The sequence below is a fragment of the Ptychodera flava genome, chromosome 10 (assembly GCF_041260155.1).
Source record: "Ptychodera flava strain L36383 chromosome 10, AS_Pfla_20210202, whole genome shotgun sequence".
Taxonomy (NCBI): Eukaryota; Metazoa; Hemichordata; class Enteropneusta; family Ptychoderidae; genus Ptychodera; species Ptychodera flava.
Window position 1 is genome coordinate 15297505 of NC_091937.1, and position 23238 is coordinate 15320742.

Genomic DNA, 23238 nt, shown 5'->3' on the forward strand with positions numbered 1-23238 from the left:
AAGATTGTTACACTTAAGACAACATTAAATCCCAAATACACGCAGTACACACGGCTCTGTAATCATGAACAGCGCCATTGCGAGTACCGACGTTCGAAAAAAAATGGTGCCTGTGTAGATAGCAAAATCGTTCCCCACCATCGATTTGTAACATCTGTCGAAATTGCTTTCCAGCGTTCCCTGACTGAAAGATGGACGGTAATATAGTGTGGAACATAAACTGGCGTTCCCTTGGGTTGCGAACTGAAGCCGGGCTTAGGCGCAATGTAATAAGTAAGTGTTCGAGCATTCCAGGAATTGATTACATTTTATTTGTAACCGATTTCTATTCAATGCCATACACGTATTATGTGCACATTTATTAGGTGTTCTGTGAACGCCAGATATGATCTCACGTGCGCAACCGCATGACTTGGTCCCTTAAAGATTGTCTGTCACTCATCACCCAAGCGATGGATCATTCCCCCCAAATATGTCAGCAAAATTGTTAACTGCCTGGTATTATGTACAATAATATATTGTAATATTGTTTTTGTTGTTGTTGTTGTTGTTGTTTACCTTATATCATAAATACGGATGGCCTAATTTGTTTTTCGATAGAGTTGTAAATGCTAAATTCTGCAAGTTGACGCTGATCTGAACCATGACATTCTGGAGGAACATGATAATATTAATTAAGGAAATATTCCACATTTCAACAAATCTTGTCCATTGTATGGAGTCATAGAGAATCCATGATCAAAATCTTTTCTCGATAATCTTTAGACTCAGCTGGAAGATTATGATTCGACTTAATCTTGCATAAGTGACCTTCATACGCAATATAGGACTTTCAGCTGTCTATCAAGAACACTACTCAAAGTTGTTAAAAATAATTTGGTATGTGGTACTGGTAGTCATGAGTCTGATAGCCAACCAAAGTTAAAATTACTTTTCTTCCAAATCACAGCTGCTCCTTTTTTTGTATTTGTTATCATTACAATGTACTAAATTTTAGAATATATACAGACTTTGTTGAAATAGTTCTCTGAGTCAACTGAAGCATTCAAAATGTATCATTGGAATCAGGTCTATGCCTTTGGTACTTCGTGGATAAAAAAATGTATTATCAAACTCAAAGAGAGCTTTTGTTCATTATTTGTTTTTATTGAAAATTGTCTGATAAGGACCAATCATCACAAATTCTTTAAGATGGAACGCACATTTGGGACAGATATTCAGACCCTCAAACTTTTAAAATTCTTTTCTGATATTATACCACTTGTGGTGGTTCACTTAAAGTTCTTGGTGTAAGAAAACTTTTTACTTGCTTAGTTTTTCATAGTTTAAAAATTTCTTTTTTCACCATAGAGTTAACACAGGGATGATGGCCATTTTGAATTTTAAATATCGGTAAATCTTGAGTTATTATAAGAATCCATTACAACTAAATGCAACACATTGCATCAGAGAAGAGAGAAGTTATGTCGTTCTTTCTTTCATAAAATTTGTATTGATACTGACAAGTTGAACTACTTAATCAACCCAGTCTCCACCAGGAAGACTCGTCACTCCAAACAATATGTTACTCCTAGGTGTCGTACACAAAGGTTTAAGAATAGTTTTATCCCCTACGCTCTTTACAATTATCAAAGATAGCTTTCCTTTTTTTATGTATGTGCTTTTAGAACCACTTTTTATGATGTTTATATCTTTTAACAAAGCAATTTTAATATGCACCTTTTAATCTGTGTAATTTTTTAATTGTAAGAATTAAACCTGTCTGTACTTCTATGGATCTGGCTGCAAAAACGTTTAATAAATAATAAATTTATTTCTCAAGTACCAAAATTTGCACGGTGACCCCCGATTTTTATTCTTGATTCTGAAAGAGAATGGTTGAAAGATTCCTTAAGGAAAGTTTGAGCAAAAGTTTAAGTCTTTCACTTTCGAGGCACATACTACCTTTAAAAGAATGATATAAGTGACATGTAGTCAGTTTCCCCACTGTATCTGCTTTCCTTTCCACTCAATCATGTCAAACTCAAAGAAACTTGTTAGCCACACCCCTTAAGCTGGCTGGCTGTAAGTGTAAGCAAGCTGAAAAGGAATGTATGCAGTATAAGGTGTTGAAGATACCCAGTTAAAATTGATATAGTTGTTGTTTAAATTCTGGAAAGTTTCAGCTGAACAAGTATTCATTCTCCCATCACTTTCAGGTAGCAAAGGATTTATGCAGAGGCTGAAGTTGGATCACACAGAAACTGTGCACCGTGGCTGTGTAAGTTTTGTTAAATTTGACCAAGATCCAATTCACTTCGTAGTGCCACTCACAGTCACATGGAAATATGAAGAGATGCATGATTTAATGTGCACCCTATTCATGTGATATTGTGAAAAAATGCATTTTGTGTCGGTAATATTGAAATTGGAAAAATCTTGCACTGGTGTAAAACCTTCCCTTAGTTTAGAAACATAGAGAGTTCTCTATATATCCGTGTGACACTTAAACATTCTTGATCTATGATGATATAGCATCTTCATTGAGATTACAGAAAACCACTGATTTTTGCTGGGATATTTTCTAAAAATCTTTATATGTACCATCATATTACAAAAAATTACTAAGTGAGTGTAGTGAAACATTGATACCACAACCCAAGCTTTTAAAATGAAATTATTTTGTTGAAATATCTCATCTAATGATTAAAGCCGCACTTTTCAATCCCAGGTTCTCGCATTAGTGGAGTTCTCCTCCCAGTCAAACGCTTTGCCAGTACGATGTTTGATTTCTATAACATTGATTACACAAACTGATCTTAACCTTTTGTCACATTTTGCTAATCCTGCAAACAGAGTTTATGCAAGCTTTTGATTGACGGTCGGTTCAAATTGCCAACGGTCATTGATTCCCCACCACAAATGCTTGAATTTCCTAAAAAAATGTCTTCCAGTCGCGTTAGACTTTGAATATAACCACAGAGTTTGATGGGCAGCTACTTCGCGCTGACCGCTTGGCATCTGTCTGCATTTTTGCGGCCGGGAAAAACTAAAACTTTGCATTTTCTGGAGCGTGTGCCTGCGTGTTGCCTGTTTGGTGTCCACTTACACAATGAACGCCGCCATAACTTGGCGTCCTTTTAAAGGGAGGCTCCGCCTTTAAGGTCAAATGTGACCAAGCCCTGTTGTTGCCAACCTTTCACACAAACAAGTGTATTTGCAGTAAAGAATGTACATATACGATGTATTTTGTTCAAAGGCCAACAGCAAATACGTTTGTTAAATATTGGTCATCATCTGAAACATGTGATAGGCAGAGATGGAGCTAACCATCCCTAGAGGCAAGTCCCAGATATGAGGAATGTAAGTCAGAAAGTCCCAACCATTGTATTTATATATCAGATGGGACTTCTCAATGTAGACATGTGAGGGTCTCTCTCAAATGAGGAGATTTTGGAAAGTGATATACTGAGTAAAAGCAATTCCTTGTAGAGTACTGGTAATGCGGTCTTTTTTCTAATTCAACAGGTCAATACAATCTGCTGGAATGAGAATGGGGAATACATTCTGTCTGGATCAGATGACAGGAAACTCTGTATTACCAATCCACACACCAGTAAAGTCATAGCATCTTTGTCATCGGGTCACAGTGCAAACATCTTCAGTGCTAAGTTTATACCCAACTCCAGGGATAGACAGGTAAACTGAGCAATATGATTCTGAGGCCAAGGGCTGTGTCTTTACGTAGTTGGTGCCTTGACATTGAGAGACTTTAATTTTGCTTAAAGTTTACATCAGAAAAATTTAAATCATTCCCTTCAAAATAATGAATTATATAAATCAGGGATTGGAACATGTGCAAACTTTGGTACCAAAAAATTAAATTACCGCAGTATTCAAAATAGCCACCATCCCTGTGTTACTGGTAACTTTGTTAGAAAACATTTACATGTATTTTTCGACTTTCACAAAAGTAAGCCAACAAAAATTTCATTTACTCAATGAGCTTCAAAAGGAGCTCCCAAAAGTGGCAGACCAAAAAGGCATTGTAAAAGTTTGAGAGTTCAAATATCAATCCATGAGTTGCATTCTACATCAAAACGTCAGTCTGAAAGTACACAGATTCCCGGTAAACTGTAAAAGAGAAAAGAAATTAAAACGGAGGGGCTGTAAGTATACTGACAAATGGTTTATTCACATGGATCAGACCAGTAATAATATTAATATGAAGAATTGTTCTTTTTTCTGGTGAACATGCAGATTTATTACATACCTTGCATATTGAATGTAGCACACTCCATAAGATTCAATGGTAACTTGTTGATGACGTTGTAGGCCACATAGTCCTCACTTGACTGAAAGTGAACTGGAACTATTTTCAACTTGACAACTTCAGGATTAAATGTGATCAAATTACATCTTTTACGTAGGAAATACTTTTTTTACAAAATTATGCGAAAAAATCCATAAAAAGAATAACAGTGATTTAGATAAATCAATGCGCCATTCAATGACGAAAATCGTTCTATTTTTTCCACAGATTTTTGTCAAAAATGGAAATAAAGCATATGATTATCATTTGTACGTAAACCAAACAATTTTGAGAGAAACTTTATATCAGAAAGGCATGTAATAAAAACATTATTGCCAATCATGGGACGATGTACCTCCTGACCCTCCTGACATCAGGCAAATGGTCACCTACCCTCGGGCACATAGTCCCATATTTGGGGCTATAATATATAATATAGAATGTTCAATTATTCATGTTTTCAAAAATTGGTATGTGCATTCATTGAAGAATTACGTGTACATGTGTGCTGCTTCCTGAATGGATTTGTGGCTAATCAGATCAACTCTCGCCCACTTTGTGGGCACATCCCGCAAAACAAATAACATGCTGCATTGCATTTGAAGCAAAGAAAGAGAACTGCTGTTTTGTAAGGTGTGGATGGGTATCTCTCATTCCGATCTTAAAAAATGCAATTGAATTTATACCCGCCTTAGACAGATAACCTCTAACATATATCCAATTGTTCAATCAATTGAAATATTAAGATATCAATTATCAATTTGCAATTGCTACAAAAGCTTCTGCTATGCTATTCATCATTAACCCTTTTCCTGCCAAGTCCATATTTCACCACCAGGTCAAGATGGTTAAAATTAATGAAACACAACAAATTTATGGTGTATTTTAACATAATACTGTACATTTGAAGGCTGTTGAAAACATAAATACTGTAAACTTGATTTTTTTAGACTAAAGATGCTATAACATACCAAGCCAAGTGGGTGAAAGAACGTCGTGTTTTGGCTCAATACCACTTTTCACTGTGTTGGCTGATAGGGAAGTGATACTGTCTGGCAGGAAAAGGCTTAATATGAATGCCATGTTAGAGACATTATATATCACAGGACAATTTGCATAGTTCATGTAATGTTACTATCAAAGAAATTATTTTTGTGATTTTCTCATCTTCATCTGCAGGTTGTGTCATGTTCGGGGGATGGTAGAATAGCATACAATGAAATTGAAAGAGAGGACCTACATGGATCAAGAATATTTAATTGCCACTATGGAACTGTGTATGAAGTAAGTGACTTTCAGTTTACCCTTTGACCTTTGCCCCTATCCCGTTTCCTATAACCTATGGCATCTAGCATTACTCAAATAAAAGTACGGGTATGAGAATTTAAATGCTGTTTCGGGCTAAAATTTTTATAGAAAATTGAAAAAAGAAATTTTGACCAAAGAATATTCAGTGGAATTTGAAAAGGAGCAACCATGTCTGAACTTTTATTTTCAAAGTGGAATCCTACACCTCTAATCCTGCCAGACAGTATCACTTCCCCATCTGTCAAGTCAGTAAGAACTAGTATTGAGCCAAATATGTGGATGTTTTCACCCACTTGGTATGTTACAGCAGGTTTGGTCACTAAAAATCATATTTACTGTATCTATATATAGAGGGGATTCAAAAATTCAAGTTTTTAGTTAAAAATTCCACATACGGGACCTGTTATGCCTCACTGGTTGTAACTAACTTGACATGATGATGAACTTGGCATGATAAAGCTTAAATGTTAAGTTCCTGTCAAGGTACAGACAGGATATTATATTTTCTGATATATGTGTGACCTCATCGTACCAAGCCATTTAAAAACTCCATTCATGAAGCCTTGAAAGACAATAATTTCTAATCCTCAAGATTTTATTTATAATTATGGAAAACTTAAATATTTGAGTTCTGCAGTGGTAGACATGTCTATAATGTGTGTCTGTCCTTTGTATTTCAGTGAACAAAGACCAGTGTGCGGTGAAGAAGTTTGAAAAACCAAAACCAAAACTGACCCCTATTCAAAATTCATTGACCTGTCATTCAGATAAGGGTATGAATATCCCAGAATATGCTAGGTTAAACCATTGTACGGACAAAGTCTCACCCAAGGAACATTGGAAAATCAATTCTCAATTGTCATTGACTCTTTCTGTGTGTTTATGACATCCCCTAGATCATGACAGTACCTAATGATGCATACACTTTCCTATCATGCGGTGAAGACGGCACAGTGAGGTGGTTTGATCTAAGGATGAAAACACGGTGTATCAGTGAGGACTGCAGAGAGGTAAGAGCCAAACATGAAAACTAAAATATCTACACTGGCTCTGTTGATAATCAGGGATGTTAGTGAATTTGTAAAACAGATAAAATCATTGTTCTATAACATTTTTTTGTGTCTCGAGAGAAGTCAGTTGTATTGTTCAGTGTCTTAACTCGTACTTATCAAGTGTTGACAATGAAACATACCATCAATTCAACAGAGCTCAGACACAACAAATTAAGAACAATACAGCATAATTTCTGGTCTCCAAGAGAAGTACACGATGATCAGCAAAATATTTGGTTCTAACAAACCACCTGACCTGAAACTTAAAGCCCAAATCTTTCACTCAAGCTTTCTGCAAGGAAACATCACACCATTCTGTAAACCACAAATGAAAATCAGAGGTCACATGCAACTTTTGGTACCGGAGAAACAAATTATCTAAAAAGTACAAAAATGGCTGCTATCCCTGTTAACTCTGTGTAAAAAATTGAACAGTCAATTTTTGCACAAAAACCATACAGGGGAAAGTTCTTTTACTACGCAAGTTTCAAAAAGAGTCCACACCACAAGCAGTAGACCAATGACACATTGTACATCTGTTTTCAAGGCCCATTCTGCCTGATGTACAGCACCATTTGTGAATGTGTCCCTTTAGAATTTGCAAAGATCATGTCAAAAAGCAATCTACCCACAACAGTAAAACCATGAATGAGAAACATGATATTAGTACTTTATGGTGAAGTGTTGTTGACAATAGCAGGAGAAAGCAAATTTGTTTGAAACTGGATGTCATATAATATAACCATATATGCTTTGCAATGTGACTGTAAAAACAAATGCTTTTCTCTAGGAGTTGGCAGTTAGATATCCTGAAGAGATGGACAAAAATCAAAAAAGAAACTTCACAGGAAAAAGTGAAAATTTACACCCTTTACACTTTGGCAAGAAAATCTTCTTACAACAGGAATCTGGAAAATGTTCGGTATTCTAGTGAAAAACTATCATGGTGAATCTGACAACTTTGAAAAAAATATGCCATATCATAGTAAACCAGATAATTTGCTTGTTCTCATTCTGATCAACATCTCTGTTGAAATAATGGTCCGTGGCTAAAAACTAATTGCACCCTTTATGTGCTACAAACAGTGAATAATACAGTAGTAGTAAAATTGCACATTTTTGTCTCTCCAGGATATTTTGATCAACTGTCGCAGAGCTGTGACATCCTTGGCTGTGAATCCAATCTTACCATATCACCTAGCCGTAGGCTGCTCAGACAGCTCTGTCAGGGTGTTTGATCGCAGAATGCTGGGTACAAGGGCCACAGGTCAGTGTCAAGTCCCATTTCTTGTAACCCTCTGTCCCCATCATACATATAGAGTGTCAAGGTCCCATTTCTTGTAACTCTCTGTCTCCCATCATAGAATGCACCATCCATGGACAAGGCCATTTTTATTGGGACAGCAACAACTGCTTTTCAAACTCAATGGTCTACGACACCCTGCAGAATTTCAAAGAAATTATCAGCAATCACTTTGGTCTGTGAAGGCGATTCAGACATGGAGAATGATACATAAATTATACAAAATGTCTTGAGCAGAGCATAGTTTAGTTTTCTCACCAACAGAATCATTGTGGACAAATATGACTTGAAAATCTCAGAGACAATAGTTCAATATGAAATGTGTATTTTTGTTCTTCTGGCATTTATTTGCAAACATTTACATTGAGTAATTTCTTTTAGAATTGTCATGGTTACTATTTTCTACACCTTTTTCTGATGATACTAACAAAAGGGTACTTTCTAATGCAATGGAAAAAACCCAAAGCCTTCAGAAAATTGTGAAAATGTCAAATAGTGATAAATGTTCTGGAAAAAATGATTGTGATTACTTTTGTGGACGTCATAATGTGAGGTCTTGAAACTTTCATCCATGCTGAGTAACTACTGATCTAATTCACAGGACATTACACTGGACGAGGTATTCAGGGAATGTTTGCCAGGTTCTGTCCTCCGCAGCTGGTCCGGAAGTACTGCCGACCCACGTCTCTCAGCTACTCTCCGGACGGGGAAGAAATCCTGGTCAGTTACTCCTCGGATTACATCTACCTATTCAACACAAAAGACAAAGGAGACGGCAAAGAGATGAAGACGACCGCGCCGCCGTCAAAAGGGAAGTCAGTGCCGGTGTCGGGGGCAACGCCAAAGAAGGAGAGCACACCAGAAGAGTCAGTAACACAGGGTAGTGAGGAAGCAACGACTGTTTGCGATTCAACTTCACAAGATGAAGGAGCAGCGGCCGCGTCAACAAGTTCAGGGTCAACTGACAAGGAATCCAGAGCAAGGTCTGAAGAAGAAGTGCCAGTAAGCCTTTTCCATTTTCACCAGAAATAATAACCTCCGTTCACAGTCACGTTTTGTGTAACCCTATTGTATTCCATAGAGCAGGATGACATGTAGATTGAAAGGTGCGTCACTTGAGGGTGCTCTGTGCGCTCCCCCCTCTTATGTAGAGAGGCTGAGAGCGCCCTCGAGCAACAGATCTTTCAGTCTAGATGACATGTATAGAGAGATACAGGGGTGAGAACATCCAGTACTCAAGCCAGACATCATAGTATTCAGTAAATCACAGCGTTTATGAACATTGCTTAAGTTTGCAAATCTGGAAATTATCTACGATTACGCTCTGTAAATGAATACGGTAAGAGTTTCTCAATGAAATAACATTGTCGGCACTTCCATATTTAAGGTAGTATGGATCTCAAACTTGAAAGACTTTAACTTTACTCAAACTTTCTGTGAGAAGTCTTTAATCCATTCCCTTTTTGAAATCAAGAATAAAAATCAGGGGTCACCGTGCAAAAATTCAGTACTAGAGAAACAAATTACCAAATAATTACCAACACTTGAAATTCAAAATGGCCCAAAACCTGGTGTTCACTGTGTTTGGAGAAATTTTCGATTTTCATAAAAATATGCCGGAAAAATTATTTACTTCATTAGCTTCCAAATGAGCCCCCACAAGTTGTAGACCAAATAAGAACTGAAAAATTTTAAGAGTCCAAACGTCTGTCCCCAAGCTAGTACATTCTAACTTAAAGGAAGGCAGGCAGCTGTACTATCTCTTACTTCTTGTCCCGTCACATTTTTGATTTGTCTGCTATTTTGTAGCCCTTTGTTTTGAACGCCAAAGGGAATCATCATAACTGTACCAAACAAATAGGAATGTACAGCACAAAGATAGCCATTGTTACTTTATTACGCCAGCATTATTCCAGAACTTTGTCCGTACATGCGTGATCTTGTCCCAAGACCGTTTGGACACATTTGTAGTACATGTGGGAAACCTATCGGAGACACAACTAGAACTGTAGCTTTGTGTTTCATGCAAACAAGATTGAATTGTGAATAAAAATCATATCATCCGAGACTGGAAAAGAACTTCAGTAAAATCTCATAATTATGTAGTTCCATCGCTCTGAACAGTGTAGTATTCTAGATTTCACACAAAGATGTAAACTTAAAATAGTTGAATAAATGCCAACTTTCAATGTCAGTTTGACCCAGTAAACTCACCAATCATAGTAATATGCAATAAAATTGAGTCTATCACATGTCATAGCTCCAATGTATAGTAAATAATATCAAAATGTAACCTGTACATTGCTTATCAGAATACTCTCATGCAAATTAAAAAAGGGTTGAATTCTCAAAATGAGTTGTGTAATTTTTGATTTTCCGTTTTTCATTTCAGCCTCCAGCTCATCCCGTAAAGAGGCTTCGTCTCCGTGGTGACTGGTCTGATACTGGTCCAAAAGCCAGACCTCAGAGTGAGAGACAAGAAGGTGAAGTATCAACTGGTAGCTACCTTTTTTTATATCCTTACCCTAGACTGAAAGATCTGTCACTTGAGGGCGCTCTCTACGCTTGAGAGCGCCCTCGAGCAACGGATCTTTCAGTCTACCATTCCCCTTGACTTGAAAATATTTTAAAGGCAGAATGTGCCTCAGGAACAGATAATGGGACTTCTAAATTTTTTACAGTTCTTATCTACCACTTGTGTGGGTTCATTTTAAAGCTGTTGGTGTAAGAAAAATTTTCGGTGTCTATATTTTCAAAAATCAAAAATTTTATTTTGCCCCATAGAGTTACTGTAACACAGGGATGGCGGCCATTTTGAATTTCAAATGTCGGTAAATTTAAGATGATTTGTTTCTTCAGTACCAAAATGTGCATGGTGTCCCCTGATTTGTTGTTCTTGATTTGGTAACAGAATAGCTTGAAGTTTCATTGAGGAAAGTTTGGGCATAAGTTTAAGTCTTTCAGTTTCGAGGCGCATACTACCTTAAACCAGGAATCACATTCTAACCAAGTTTGTTGACCTTTATACGGTTTATGTCTTGACAAATACTACGCATGTGTGACCTATGGACAGTGTGTGTAACATTGTATGTCCATATGGCCAGTCAGCTGCTAGATCCTCACTACCACTTCAACCAATTTAGCGTACCACAAGTTGCATGTGCCTATCGACTTTGTTTGGTAACATTCATAGACAAGACTAGTGTGGTTTTCTGTTTGTCTAATCAGTATCAAAATGTATGCTTTGATAAAGTATGTCTTTCATTGTTGTGTCATCGGCACATGGCAGGATAATAGTTACACAAATGATCAGGCTGAAACAATGTGTTCATTGTTTGTAGGTGATGTCTCTTCAAAAAATTGGACCCCAATCCTTCAGAAACAAATTATGATTATCATAAAATCATTGTTATGTAACAATCTGACTTTTGGTCATAGTGAAATTTGCATAATTTGATATTGCTTCTCTTGGGCTATGCATTTATAGCCAGATCTAAGGTTGAACTTTAATAAAGGCAGATATTTAGACATTGTCCAAGGCTAACAGCTGTCAACATATAGTGTTTTACTCTTTTGTAGAGCAAGCGTGAGTAAGTATTAACATTTTGATCGTTTTTGTGTTGTCTTTATGTTTTCTTGCACAGAGAGCGAAAGGCCTCCACACGTATCTCTGATGCAGCGCATGTCAGACATGTTCACACGCTGGCTGGAGGATCCGTCGTCGCATGCGAGCCGTGGTGTGGCTGCCAGGCAGAACAGGGAAAGAGCTGCCGCGAGTACCAGCAGTCTTGCTTCAGACACTGCAGCGGAGTCACAGGTCACGCCCAATGATGAAGCCAGTGGATCTGCCGAGACCGCCGAGTCTGCAACTGACACAGGTGCTACTGCCAGTGAGAATGATAATGATCGACAACAGCAACAACAGGAAAAGGAACCGGACAGTTCAGATCAGAGACCTAGCACTTCGGGCGAGAGTTCTGAGACAGCGCCCTCACTTGACAAATCAGAGGCAGGACACGGACAAGAACACGAGTCTGCGAAACTTTCGCAGGGTGGAGATAAAGGGGAAACGGATCGTCAGAATGACACTGAAACCATTTGTAGAGCTAGTGCAGAGGATGATGCTCATGCTCCAGTTGTGGAAAAAGTGGCAAACAACACAAATAACGAAGCCAGTGATGTGCGAGAAGCTTGTAACGATGGACTGAGTTCAACTGTAGGTGTGGAAAGTAAACATACTGAATCAAGAGAGACGATTGAGAGTGTAGAAAGTGAAAAGCAGAGTGCATCTGTCTCTTCTTCCAGTTGCACGGAAAGGGAAAGTACAGCTAGTGTTAGCACCTCGGCACCAGACACTGATCAAATAGCTGCAGGACCTTCAACTAGTACAGAGAGTCAAGGTCATCCCAGTGAGGCTACATCTACCAGTGCAGATAGCCAAATACATGTTTCGTCATCTCCACATGATAGCAGGGACAATCAAACATGCACTGGCTCAGCCTCACCCAGTGTTGACATTCAAACTGACAATGCGACAGGTGCGTCTGCCACTGCAGACTCTCAGAAAAAGGAACAGGCTTCGGACCGAGCGAGACGACAAAACAGAGCAGATAAAACAACAGATACAGTGACTTCATCACAGGGCCAGCAGACTGTGGAAGTAGCAGTGGAGCACAATCACCCTGGATCAATTACTCCAGGCGATGGGGCAGCATCTGAGAGTCAGGCCATCACATCAACTCAGCGTGGTGTGGGCAGCGACAGGGACAGCCCTGTAGAGGGCGCTGTCACATTTGCCGATGCCGCTACAAACACTGACGAAATCCATGATGGTAATGTAGATCAATGTATGAAGTTCATTTGATTATGAAAGTAACTAATTAAACAATAATTGAGCAGAAATTTGTCAAAGCTATTTGTAATGTTTGCACGAATGTTGATGATGAGTTCATAAAAAATTGCTTCATTCCCTAAGCACTTTGACCCCCATTTTCGAGTCTACAGATCTAGCCTCCGAATTTAAAATGATGGAGGGGGTACCAAAAATTGGTGATGAAATATGAAATAGATTTTTGGGTTACTTTTTTTCAGATTCCTCCAGTGACATACCAGGGCTTGGGAAGAAGGACAAAGCCATGACTCAGGCGGTCATCAGTCTCCATTACACCACAGAAGGCATGGAGAACAGCACCATCAAATTCGCATTCCCGAACCAGCCCAAGCAAGGTGCCAAAAAGGAGGAGGAGAACTCTTCATCAAAGGAGGGAGAGCCCGGTCCGTCAGGCGTCGGGAGCTCGGAGACAGAACGGCCGGAAGGCGCAGTTGCCGATCAAGAAGAGAAGAGTAAAAGTGACGAAGATGAATTGAACTTTTTAAACAGGCCAACAAACGATGTTGAACTTAGAATGTTATCAATACAGCCAGGCAGCTCTTCGCTCGATGTACGGCTTGCGACTATCAAGAAGAAACGCAAGCGCATGGACAAGAGTTCGACTTCGGACAGTCTCTCGGACGACGCCGGGCAAGAGATGCAGGAGCGCAGGAAGAGCAAGCAACAGTCTGGCAAACGCACCAGTAAGACGCCGCGTCACGCCGCGGGCGGGAAAGACGATGGGGATCCCAGCAGCTCGGACACAAGCGACAAAGAGGAGCCGGAGCCAAGGGTTGTTGGGAAACGGTTGCCAAAGCAACGATCCAAGGATGAAGACGATCAACCAAAAGATGATAAAGAATCTCATAGCAGAAGTAACAGAAAGCAGGACAGAGCGATTGCGAAAAAAATGGAAGAAAGTAGTGATTCTTCTTCATCTTCTGAAACCGGGAGTTCTCGGGGGCGGTATGTCAAGAAAACCACCAAAGAAATTGCAGTAGAGAAAGGTGACCATCTTGCAGGTAGCACAAGAGAAGAGACTTCAACAAACAAAACGGGCAATATCTCAGCAGCTGATGTGCAACCGACAGGAACCCAGAAAGAACAGGAAACTGTCACGACTTGCCCGGATCAGTCAGAACAAATAGCGCCCTCAACGGGCAATGAGCCAGATGCTTCCTCTTCAGACGTACATCAGGAAACAGATAAGGCAGGCCCATCAACTTCTGAGGATGTCAGTGGAATTTTTGCCCTTGGAGACAGACAGGAGGATAAATGTCCACAGGTAAGAACTAAATTTCAGCATTTTTCGTTCTTCTATGGTAAGAAATACCATATCCTTTGGCGTTAAAAATGTGATTGACTGGTAAGGCCATTGTTCCATCATCAAATTTGTGTATACTCATATGTCATAAATACACATATCATCGGCACGTACACAAATATTTAAATATGGTTACTTTCATACATTTGATTTTGTATCTCATGTATGAAAGCACCCAACTTCAAACATTCTATGTTCTTTGCAAGAGACTATCTATATACATAGCTGCAAAATTTAATTTTACGGATTACATCATGACAAACATGTTCCAACTTCCTTCCATAGTTTCTTCATTTGTCATCTATCATATCATTCTATCATTGCTTTTAAGTTTCTTTTCACTACTGAAGTTTTGCCCAAACCATTTTATCAATGGAGATTTTGGACCTGTTTAGGGTGAATAGAGGGTTGAACAGGGTAGACCTCTCCCCACCAAAAATTTAGTTCATAGGTACATATAGATCGTTTTCAGTTGGATTAGTGAAATTACATAGAAATGTGCTAGAAAGGGTTAGTGCCGATAAAAGGAGGGGGTTGTCAAACCTATGTAAACACTGTATCCAAAGAAGGTTGGTGATTAATGGAAGTTAAAAAATGTTTTTCATAATGTACACGGTAAAAGTTCCATGTTGCAGCTATGTCGGGACAATGCATCCAGATATCGTGCATTAAATAAATTGTTTGTAAATAGGAAAGTTGCACAGGCGCAGTTCAGACGACCTTCCTTGGATTCCTTTTAACTTTTCTGTGGACCCTCTATATTGTTACCCAGAAAAGACGAACGTCACAGCACGTGACGCCCTCAACACGAACCAGACGTATCAGTTTCAGTGGTCCGAGTACTTCCACAACGGTTGATGACACATCGCCGACAGCAACAGCTGAACAGCCAAGTACTGGCGAAAGTAACGAGAGGTCAGACAGGTCAAGGTCAGACGAAGGTCAAGTTGAGACACAGGAAGTCAGGTAAATGACCTTCTACGCAACTTGTCTCACTTATTGCATCATTGATATTTCACTGATTCAGGGTATTCAAGGTTCTTCATTTAAGTGTGCCCTCAAACGTCTAAAAACAATATCTGTCCTTTGTGAGCCAATTTAGGGTTTTTTGAAGTTCCACAGTGCGATTCCTGAATGAACTTTTTATTGGCGTGTATCTGATGGCTGTTTTAAACCATCAGACCCATTAATATGCTATATGAATAAATGTGTTGAGAGCAGGCAAATACATTGTACAATATCTCTTTGCCCTATATTGTGTGCATAAGTGTGCATCCAGCTATTTCTGTCTTCCACAGATTCCTTAGCTATATTTCAACAAATCTGTTCACTGTCTGATACACTTCAGCCCAAAGATTGAATACTTATCTGTCTGCCAAGGCATTGCATAGCCCATGATACAACGTAGAGTAACAGTGTTCATTGATATTAACATATTACAAGTACATGTATAGTATTTTGGGTATGTGTTCTTTTGATTATTGATGATATGTGAAATATTTCATGTTGGCTCTTTTGACGCTAACCATCGTGTTTGTCAATTTAGCCTTTCATGGACTTTTTGAAACTTGCAATTTTGAATTGGTACAATACAATTGAACATTGCATGGTGCATTTTAGTTTACACCTCTGTCAAAAGTGTCCACCTGTCCCAGATGGTTTCTTCCAGGTGCTCATGGTTTGAATATTGAAATGTAGAAGATGTTTAATTAAAGGCGACAGCATATAAGTGTCTTAGACTGTTATGATAGTAACCTATGACTTCGTCGCCAGACAATGCTACCAAATGGAGCACTGTGATTGGTCAATTGCTGTACTGTTACTTTTTAGCATAACCATACAGTTCTAGCAGCAGCTTATATCTGTAACACTCTTTCACTTGGTCTTCAACAGAAGTCCAGCCATTGTCATGAGTGCTGCAGCCAGTTACCAGAACAGCGACAGCGACGACAGCGACGAACTGATCCTAGCGCCACCACGGTCACGCAGGAGAGAGAGACACAGGGACAGGTGAGAGCTACTCTGCAAAAAAATATGGACCTGCCCACGCCTTATCTCAACGGTACATCTCATCTGACCATTCAAAATGATGAGACCATTCCACTATGCAGTGATGTGGAGGGTGTTGTGGGTTAAGCAAGATACTATCACAGTTTTTGATCCTTCTCTCTTCCATGAAGTGACAATTTCAAAATAAAAACAAAAATAATATGTAATAAAAATTTATGCCAAACAGTGGAATGTAGTGTTTTAAAGTATTCATTGCCCAATATATAAGCTATAACTTTCATGCGTAATATAAGGAGAAATATTGGGCAAGTAAATATTTGATGTGCTAAATTCATTTTACTTTACAAACTTAGAGACTCAAGGCATAAAAGCTATGTCAAGTTTACTTTTATGGAAATGTTCATTTCTAAACGAACACTTGTGTTTGTGTCGCATCAGACCCAGCAGCAGTTATCTCGGTAGTAGTAGTAGTGCCGCTACACCGAGCAGTACCACCGCCGCCGGCCAAGCCACTGAACAAGAGGAGAGGCTTCACTCTCCGGCCGCCGACTCAGCAGAGTCCCGGATCAGGGAGTTATTCCGGATCAGGAAGGAACAGAAGGAAAAAGAGGAGCAGGAGATGAAGAATGTCCATCAACCAAGGATTAAGAGGATTTTCAAGGGACATAGGAATTCACGGACAATGGTGAGTAGCCAAGGATTTCATGGCAGTGCCCCCCTACCACCACTCAGCCTGGCAGGAATTTGTTGATCATGTGATAAAAGACAACCAATAACAGCTGGCATGTTCATCACTTCACTCTTGTTGAATTTTATTGTTTACAGTGGATCTATGCATTGTTACAGAAAAAGAATCACTTTTTACTCCCACACTTATATACTTAAAAGTTTAATACAGTGAAATTTGTTCGCAAAGTTAGTCCTGTTTATAAAAAGTATGAAAAAAATATCAGTTCAAGGGTGAAACCTTTCATTTAGGGTTTAGTGACATTGGAATGGAGAGGGTTTCTAAACGCATGGTTCCAAGACCAGCAAACAGTGGAGTTGGGCTGAAATTAGTGTCCAAGTAATAATTTTATTTCTCACACCCAGGAAGTAAGATTTTGCAAAGCAGATTGTTGCTTTTGTCAATAATTAAACAGTTCTGTCAAATGATGTACTGGCAGATCTATCTATCCAAAGTTGTGATATAAGACTCAACTGATTTTATAATTCCTCAAATTCCCTCAAATTACTACGGTTTCACAAATCTCTCATCATCCACAGATCAAGGAGGCAAATTTCTGGGGTGACCACTTTGTTCTCAGTGGCTCGGACTGTGGTCACATCTTCATCTGGGATCGGTATACTACTCAGCTGGTGATGCTGCTGGAAGGGGACAAGCATGTGGTCAACTGTATCCAGCCTCATCCGTATGATCCCCGTAAGTAAACAAAGTCATTCTGTCGCTACAAATGAAGTTTTTTATACTTTTACCCTCTAGCTTTGATGTTACAGAATATGCTAGACCTTGGTAAATTGAAATGGTTGTGAAAAGGGTAAACCTGACTGTGTGTCTGGGGTGAGATTCATATTTCAAAAGACATGTATATTTGCTCTACTTTTAATTTTATTCCTGTGATGAAAGTGTCTGTACCACAGGTATTTCAATGCGTCTACATACCTAATGCTTGAAACATGATGTCATGCTATTCACTTATGCAAATTATTGTTTGAATATGCAAATTTTATGATAATGACTCATTATCAATAGAGATTGTTCATGTATGTCAGATTGTGCTCTATATGTGTCCAAAATGATACAACTAGCTTCTAAATGTTCCCTGTCATGCAAGAAACCTTTGTAATACAAGTATTTGTACAGAGCAGACAGAAATCTCCAGAAATTCCTGAATTTTCTCTAAGATCCTCCATGTTATACATGTAGGCTATGTTACCATAGTAACATATTAATTACAGGGTCTGTACACACCGGAAAAGTCATTGAAAGTTCTTGAATTTTAAAGCCTCCTGGAAAATCCTGGAAAAATCCTGGAAAATGAAATTGGGTTCTGGAAAATCCTGCAAAATTTGTTATCCACCCGCAGTTTTCAACAGTGACAAAATGATCCATTGTGATATCATAAAAATGATACGTAAAATGATGTATAAAAAATTATATATTGCAAAAATGATGTCTAGAAAATGGTACGGTATGTAGGACCTCAAACAGACCTTGAAAAGTCCTGGAAAAGTCCTTGAAAGTCCTTGAATTTTGTGATTTTGAGTGTATGTACCCTGGAATTATATATTCTGATCATACAATATTACTAGGTTTGTGTGGCTACTGATGGGTATTGCTCACATCTCTATAAACCATAAATTGGCCAATATTGATGAAGCACTGAGTACATTACTTCTAAAATGTGTATCTTACTTTATTTTCTCAGTGTTGGCAACCAGTGGAATAGACTATGACATTAAACTCTGGGCCCCACTTCTTGAAGAACCAGTGTACCCAGACAAAGCTGACGAGGTAAGAGGTCAAATTATCACCTAGAGCCAGTGCGGTCATTTTCAACTCCCAATTTGAATAAAGTGGAGTAGAGTATTTTATGTCATAACCATGTATGTGTGATAGCTCAATGTATAAGGTATCCCGGCCATGGAGAACACTTTCGACCACCAGAAACACTCAGCTTAGTAAATTTTAAGCTGCCCACCCCATTTCCCTGTAAACAGGTCTGCACTCATCATTGATAACAATGGGTTTGAGCCAAACCATGGCAGCGAAAGGGTTAACATACCAGGATTAGCAGAAAGATGTTGAAAGATACTGTGCTGATGGCGTTGACAAACTCTTTATATTGTGTGACTTTTCTGCACATTGGTTTTATTGATTTTCAGGTGATGCGTATCAATGAACTCATGTTGGAAGAAACAAGAGACACCATAACCGTACCGCCGTCGTTCATGCTGCGTATGTTGGCGTCTCTGAATCATCTCAGAGCAGGTGCGTCAAATTTAGAATAATTGGCCTGAAAAATGACTTCAAGTGACTCCATTTATTTTGTTCAATCACATAAATCAGATTAATCCACTTTCTCCCAAGTTGTATTTATTTCTATGGTTTGTCTATGGAGCCTGGTAGAAAGAGGATTAACCTTTTCACACCCCCCCCCCCCCCCCACCCCACCCACCCCTGTCCCCATTTCCCTTTTCCTGTATAGAGATCCAGGTTTACAGTAGGTTGGATGACACCAAGGTGGTGAAAGGGTAGATTGGGTCAAACCATGGCGGTGAGAGGGTTAATAGCCACACTAGACATTCATAGTATCCAGCCAAATTTTACTTCATCATCCATCCATAGCCCCATTTATAGTCATATTCTTTTTGTCGGTGACCTTTTCTTTGACTCATTCTATTGCACAGCTATTTCTCTGTTCCTGCGTAGAGCTGGTCAGTGATTATAATCAGTCAGCTTCACCGAGTGCTAATCCTTTGTTTCATTTTCCCCTCGACAGAGAGGAGGCGTGCCCAAGATAACCACTCCTCCAGCAGCAGTGACAGTGAAAGCGAAGCCCCTTGAAGAATCACCCTGCAAGATTTACCAAGCAAGACACAAGTCCCAGCTCCATCTTCCCAGCCCTGCTCTCTTTCCAGTATTATCCATGTACAGTCATCGGTCAACTTGGCCGTGTGAAGCCCATTGATTTGGCCTTGCACTCACAGGATACTGGCTGATACAAAAACTAAATGACAGTGAAACATATTTAATTGAATCTGACAACATCAATGTCAAACATGTGCTTGACAGCGAACTGTTGAAGTTCACTACCATACAATGACATGTAAGATATTTAGCATATTCCAAAATTTGCATATTATCAGTTCATAGTCTACCATTTTTGTTTTCATATTTTCATTGGGCATGAAACAATTGAATTATGCTTCTATGATATTGTACTGTATAGAATAGATTTTCACATAGAAATGTTTTTGTAAACCATGTAATCTCTGTCTTAGATCATCGGATTCCGATGACCCAAGTTTTATTACCTGAATTTTTTTTCACTGAAAGAAAGATGAACATCAGAGGCGATGTTCTCCAGTCCAAAGCATCCAAGGCAAGTCCCTGTTTTTGGAAAATGACAACAACACAGGCTCTTTCTCCCTGTTTTCCTCGTACATATGACCAATCACATCGATGTAAGCTATTGACTACAGTTGACTACAATGAGACCTGCAGATAGAGAATGCTTCCAAAGAATGTGCTGGTTGCTTCACTCTCAAATTTCTCTGATCATCCACCCATGGGTTTTAACTCTGATTTGTCTTGAAGGTTCTAGGGCAGTCACCCCCCTGGACATTTACCCACCATTTGGTCAACTTTCCAGGGGGTGTCCAACCTAATACCACTCTTCAATGGTGTGTACTGGTGCATGTGGAGGAAAATTGGGTTTTTAGGGCAAAAAATTACTCAGAAAATGGCAGAGTTGATTTTTTTTATTTGAGTTGTCTTTTTTAACAATTCAGTCAGTATCTTACATTTTTGAAGTCTCTTCAATGATCTTAGCATCTGGAATTAATATTTTTTTGTGAAATATTAAATAACAAGGCTTCAAAATGACAGTCATTTGACCCTTGACCTTTGAACTTTCAAGGAGTTCCTTTGTTGATGTATTTCTAAATGCAGAACCTCTCAGCACTGGATGGCGTCTTTGGCTTTCCTAAGGGCAGTCAAAAAAATTTATGTCAGCCAAATCCAGACAGTGCTGAAAATGTGTTTTCCTTTCAGCATAGCTGTTCAATACCCTTCTACATCCTTTCAGCATGACTTTTATGGTACAAGCCCATATTTATTTGCTGTGTGGAAGAAACCACATTCACAAAAGCAGGGGATGTTTCTCAATTGGGTGTCGGTAGCAAGACTTTTTTGGCCAGTATTTTGATAAGAAAAGAACTCGATGCAGTCTTGCTCATGTTTCAGAAGCCTTTTACCGCCTCTGAATTACGTACACACCAATGTCAAACCTCTCAACAACATTTCTTGATTGGTATTTCACAAACTCTGCATTGAAAGTTTGTTCTGACCTACCCTAAAATGAAAACCAGAAAAACTTTCATCAGGTTGTCGTGCTGTTTAATAACAGTGACATTTTTCTTTTCTAATACTTAATCAGCATTATTTACCGTAAATGTCAAGTTCAAATAATGAGTTGCATAATTATTGGATCAAGAAAGTAGTTACAGTGAATAAATATTCAATATAGTCTTACATAGGAGTGTTTTAAAACCTCACTTCACCATTTTGTAATATTTACCATAATCTTTTTAAAGACTCTGTTACTGACCCTGAAAAGAAAATTTTCAATGCCGAAAAAAAATGATACAAAATGCTACATTGATATCCATGGAAGTCTGATTCCACATCAAATCAGAAATTTTTCTCTCACATACTCTAATGTGAAATTAGTGGTTTGATCCCTATTGTTGAAAACAATGGGATATTCCATATGATGAAACAGATGAGTAGAGTAGCGGGTGTTTTGAATGTTACACCCTTGTCACCCCCCTTTTTTCAAGTGTGCTGGTCCTATCTTGTTATTGAAAACAGTAGGGGTGGACCCCACTATAGTGGTGTAAGGGTGGTAAAAAAATATTGTAAGTTGTTTATAACACTCTCAGACTCTGTAACATGTGTAAATGTATACTTTAATAACTTTAGATGTGTGTGTGTATTATGCATCCCTGACCGAGTAAAGGTCAGATGACCTTTAGATAAAAGGTCAAAAATTGTATTTAAGCAAGTATGAAACATGTGACCTTGATGGTCAAGGTCGTAAAATTGTGTAATTTATGTGTAAATGCTGCATTGGTCTTTTCATCAAATTTTTGGCATGATTATTTTTTTTCATCTAGTACATCAAATATTGGAATAAGTATTTAAAGTCTGTGCAAGTCAAATATTTTTTTTGCAATATATATGAAGTACACATAGCAATGAGAATAAGTCGACCCATTCCACCCGCCACTCACTTTGGTTTGGAATAGTCTTTTGATTATTTGGTGTGGATTAGTTCATTAGGCAGACCAAAGGAAAATGATTATCACCGAAGGACAAGAAAACTTGTATGTAGTGCTCTATGCAGTTTAAGCCTGTAAACAGTGTATTCGTAATGAGTATTGAATATATTTCTCATACATTTTAGGTAACGTTGTAAGAATCAACGAGAAATGTGCAAAAAGCAAATAATTTCTTTTTCTTTTACTCCTACGTTAAGGATGATATCATTTTGCATCGTGGATTGTTAAACATGAAAAAAAACAACATATTCTTTTATGTCTGAATGTGTACAGTCAACTATTTTCCTGTATTTTCGATGAGATTGCAGAGAAAAATGCATCGCTCATTTGCCCCTATTTTCATTTACAGTGGATGTTGTTAATCTGAATAAAAGATAATGTTTATTAGAGAAGTGTTGGTGTTGATGTGGTTGCTTTATGCGTTTGAACAACTACAGTATTAAAGTACTTGTGACAGGGTTGTAAGGTAAAATGTTGCCTCGGGGACACTTAAATTTGGACTCTCAAACTTTTACAATTCTTTTCTGATATACCACTTGTTGAGGTTCATTGTAAAGCTCTTGGTGTAAGACAACTTTTCATCAGCTTGGTTTTCGAATTTTGAAAATTTTATTTTTCTCCATAGAGTTAACACATGGATGACAGCCATTTTGAATTTTAAATATCCGTAAATCTTGAGTTATTTGTTTCCCTGGTACTAAAATTTGCACAGTAACCCCCAAGTTTTATTCTTGATTTTGAAAGAGAATGGTTGAAAGATTCCTCAAGGAAAGTTTGAGCAAAAGTTTAAGTCTTTCACTTTCGAGGCACGGACTACCTTAACTGACAAATCTTTGAAAGTTGTGCCAAGCAGAGGATTTGTAACAGTTAGAGACAGATGTCACCAATAATAGTTTAATACACGAGGTCATCCATCTCTACCTACAGTAGCCAATCTTTTATTTTCAGTTGGGGTCATGCAAGAAACGGTGCTGTCAAACTGTGTTGCGCTACTGACTTGTCATAGGTATACAC

The 23238-nt window shown here is 38.5% G+C and overlaps 1 protein-coding gene across 2 annotated transcripts; it reads left to right on the forward strand.

The window, feature by feature from the left end:
- Positions 1–42: 42 nt before the first annotated feature.
- LOC139142093 (DDB1- and CUL4-associated factor 6-like) lies at positions 43–22616 on the forward strand. Of its 2 annotated transcripts, none has more exons than XM_070711904.1 (17): positions 43–273; positions 2199–2260; positions 3508–3678; positions 5471–5575; positions 6496–6609; positions 7783–7918; positions 8556–8956; positions 10347–10452; positions 11599–12786; positions 13046–14109; positions 14921–15114; positions 16042–16158; positions 16597–16843; positions 17425–17581; positions 18588–18673; positions 19045–19150; positions 19662–22616. In XM_070711904.1, the coding sequence occupies exons 1-17, from the start codon at positions 192–194 to the stop codon at positions 19724–19726; spliced, it is 4401 nt and encodes a 1466-aa protein (XP_070568005.1). In that variant the 5' UTR covers positions 43–191; the 3' UTR covers positions 19727–22616. The 2 variants fall into 2 exon arrangements, with proteins under 2 accessions (XP_070568005.1, XP_070568006.1); XM_070711905.1 differs by having other exon boundaries at positions 86–273; positions 10347–10437.
- The last annotated feature ends 622 nt before the right edge of the window (positions 22617–23238 follow it).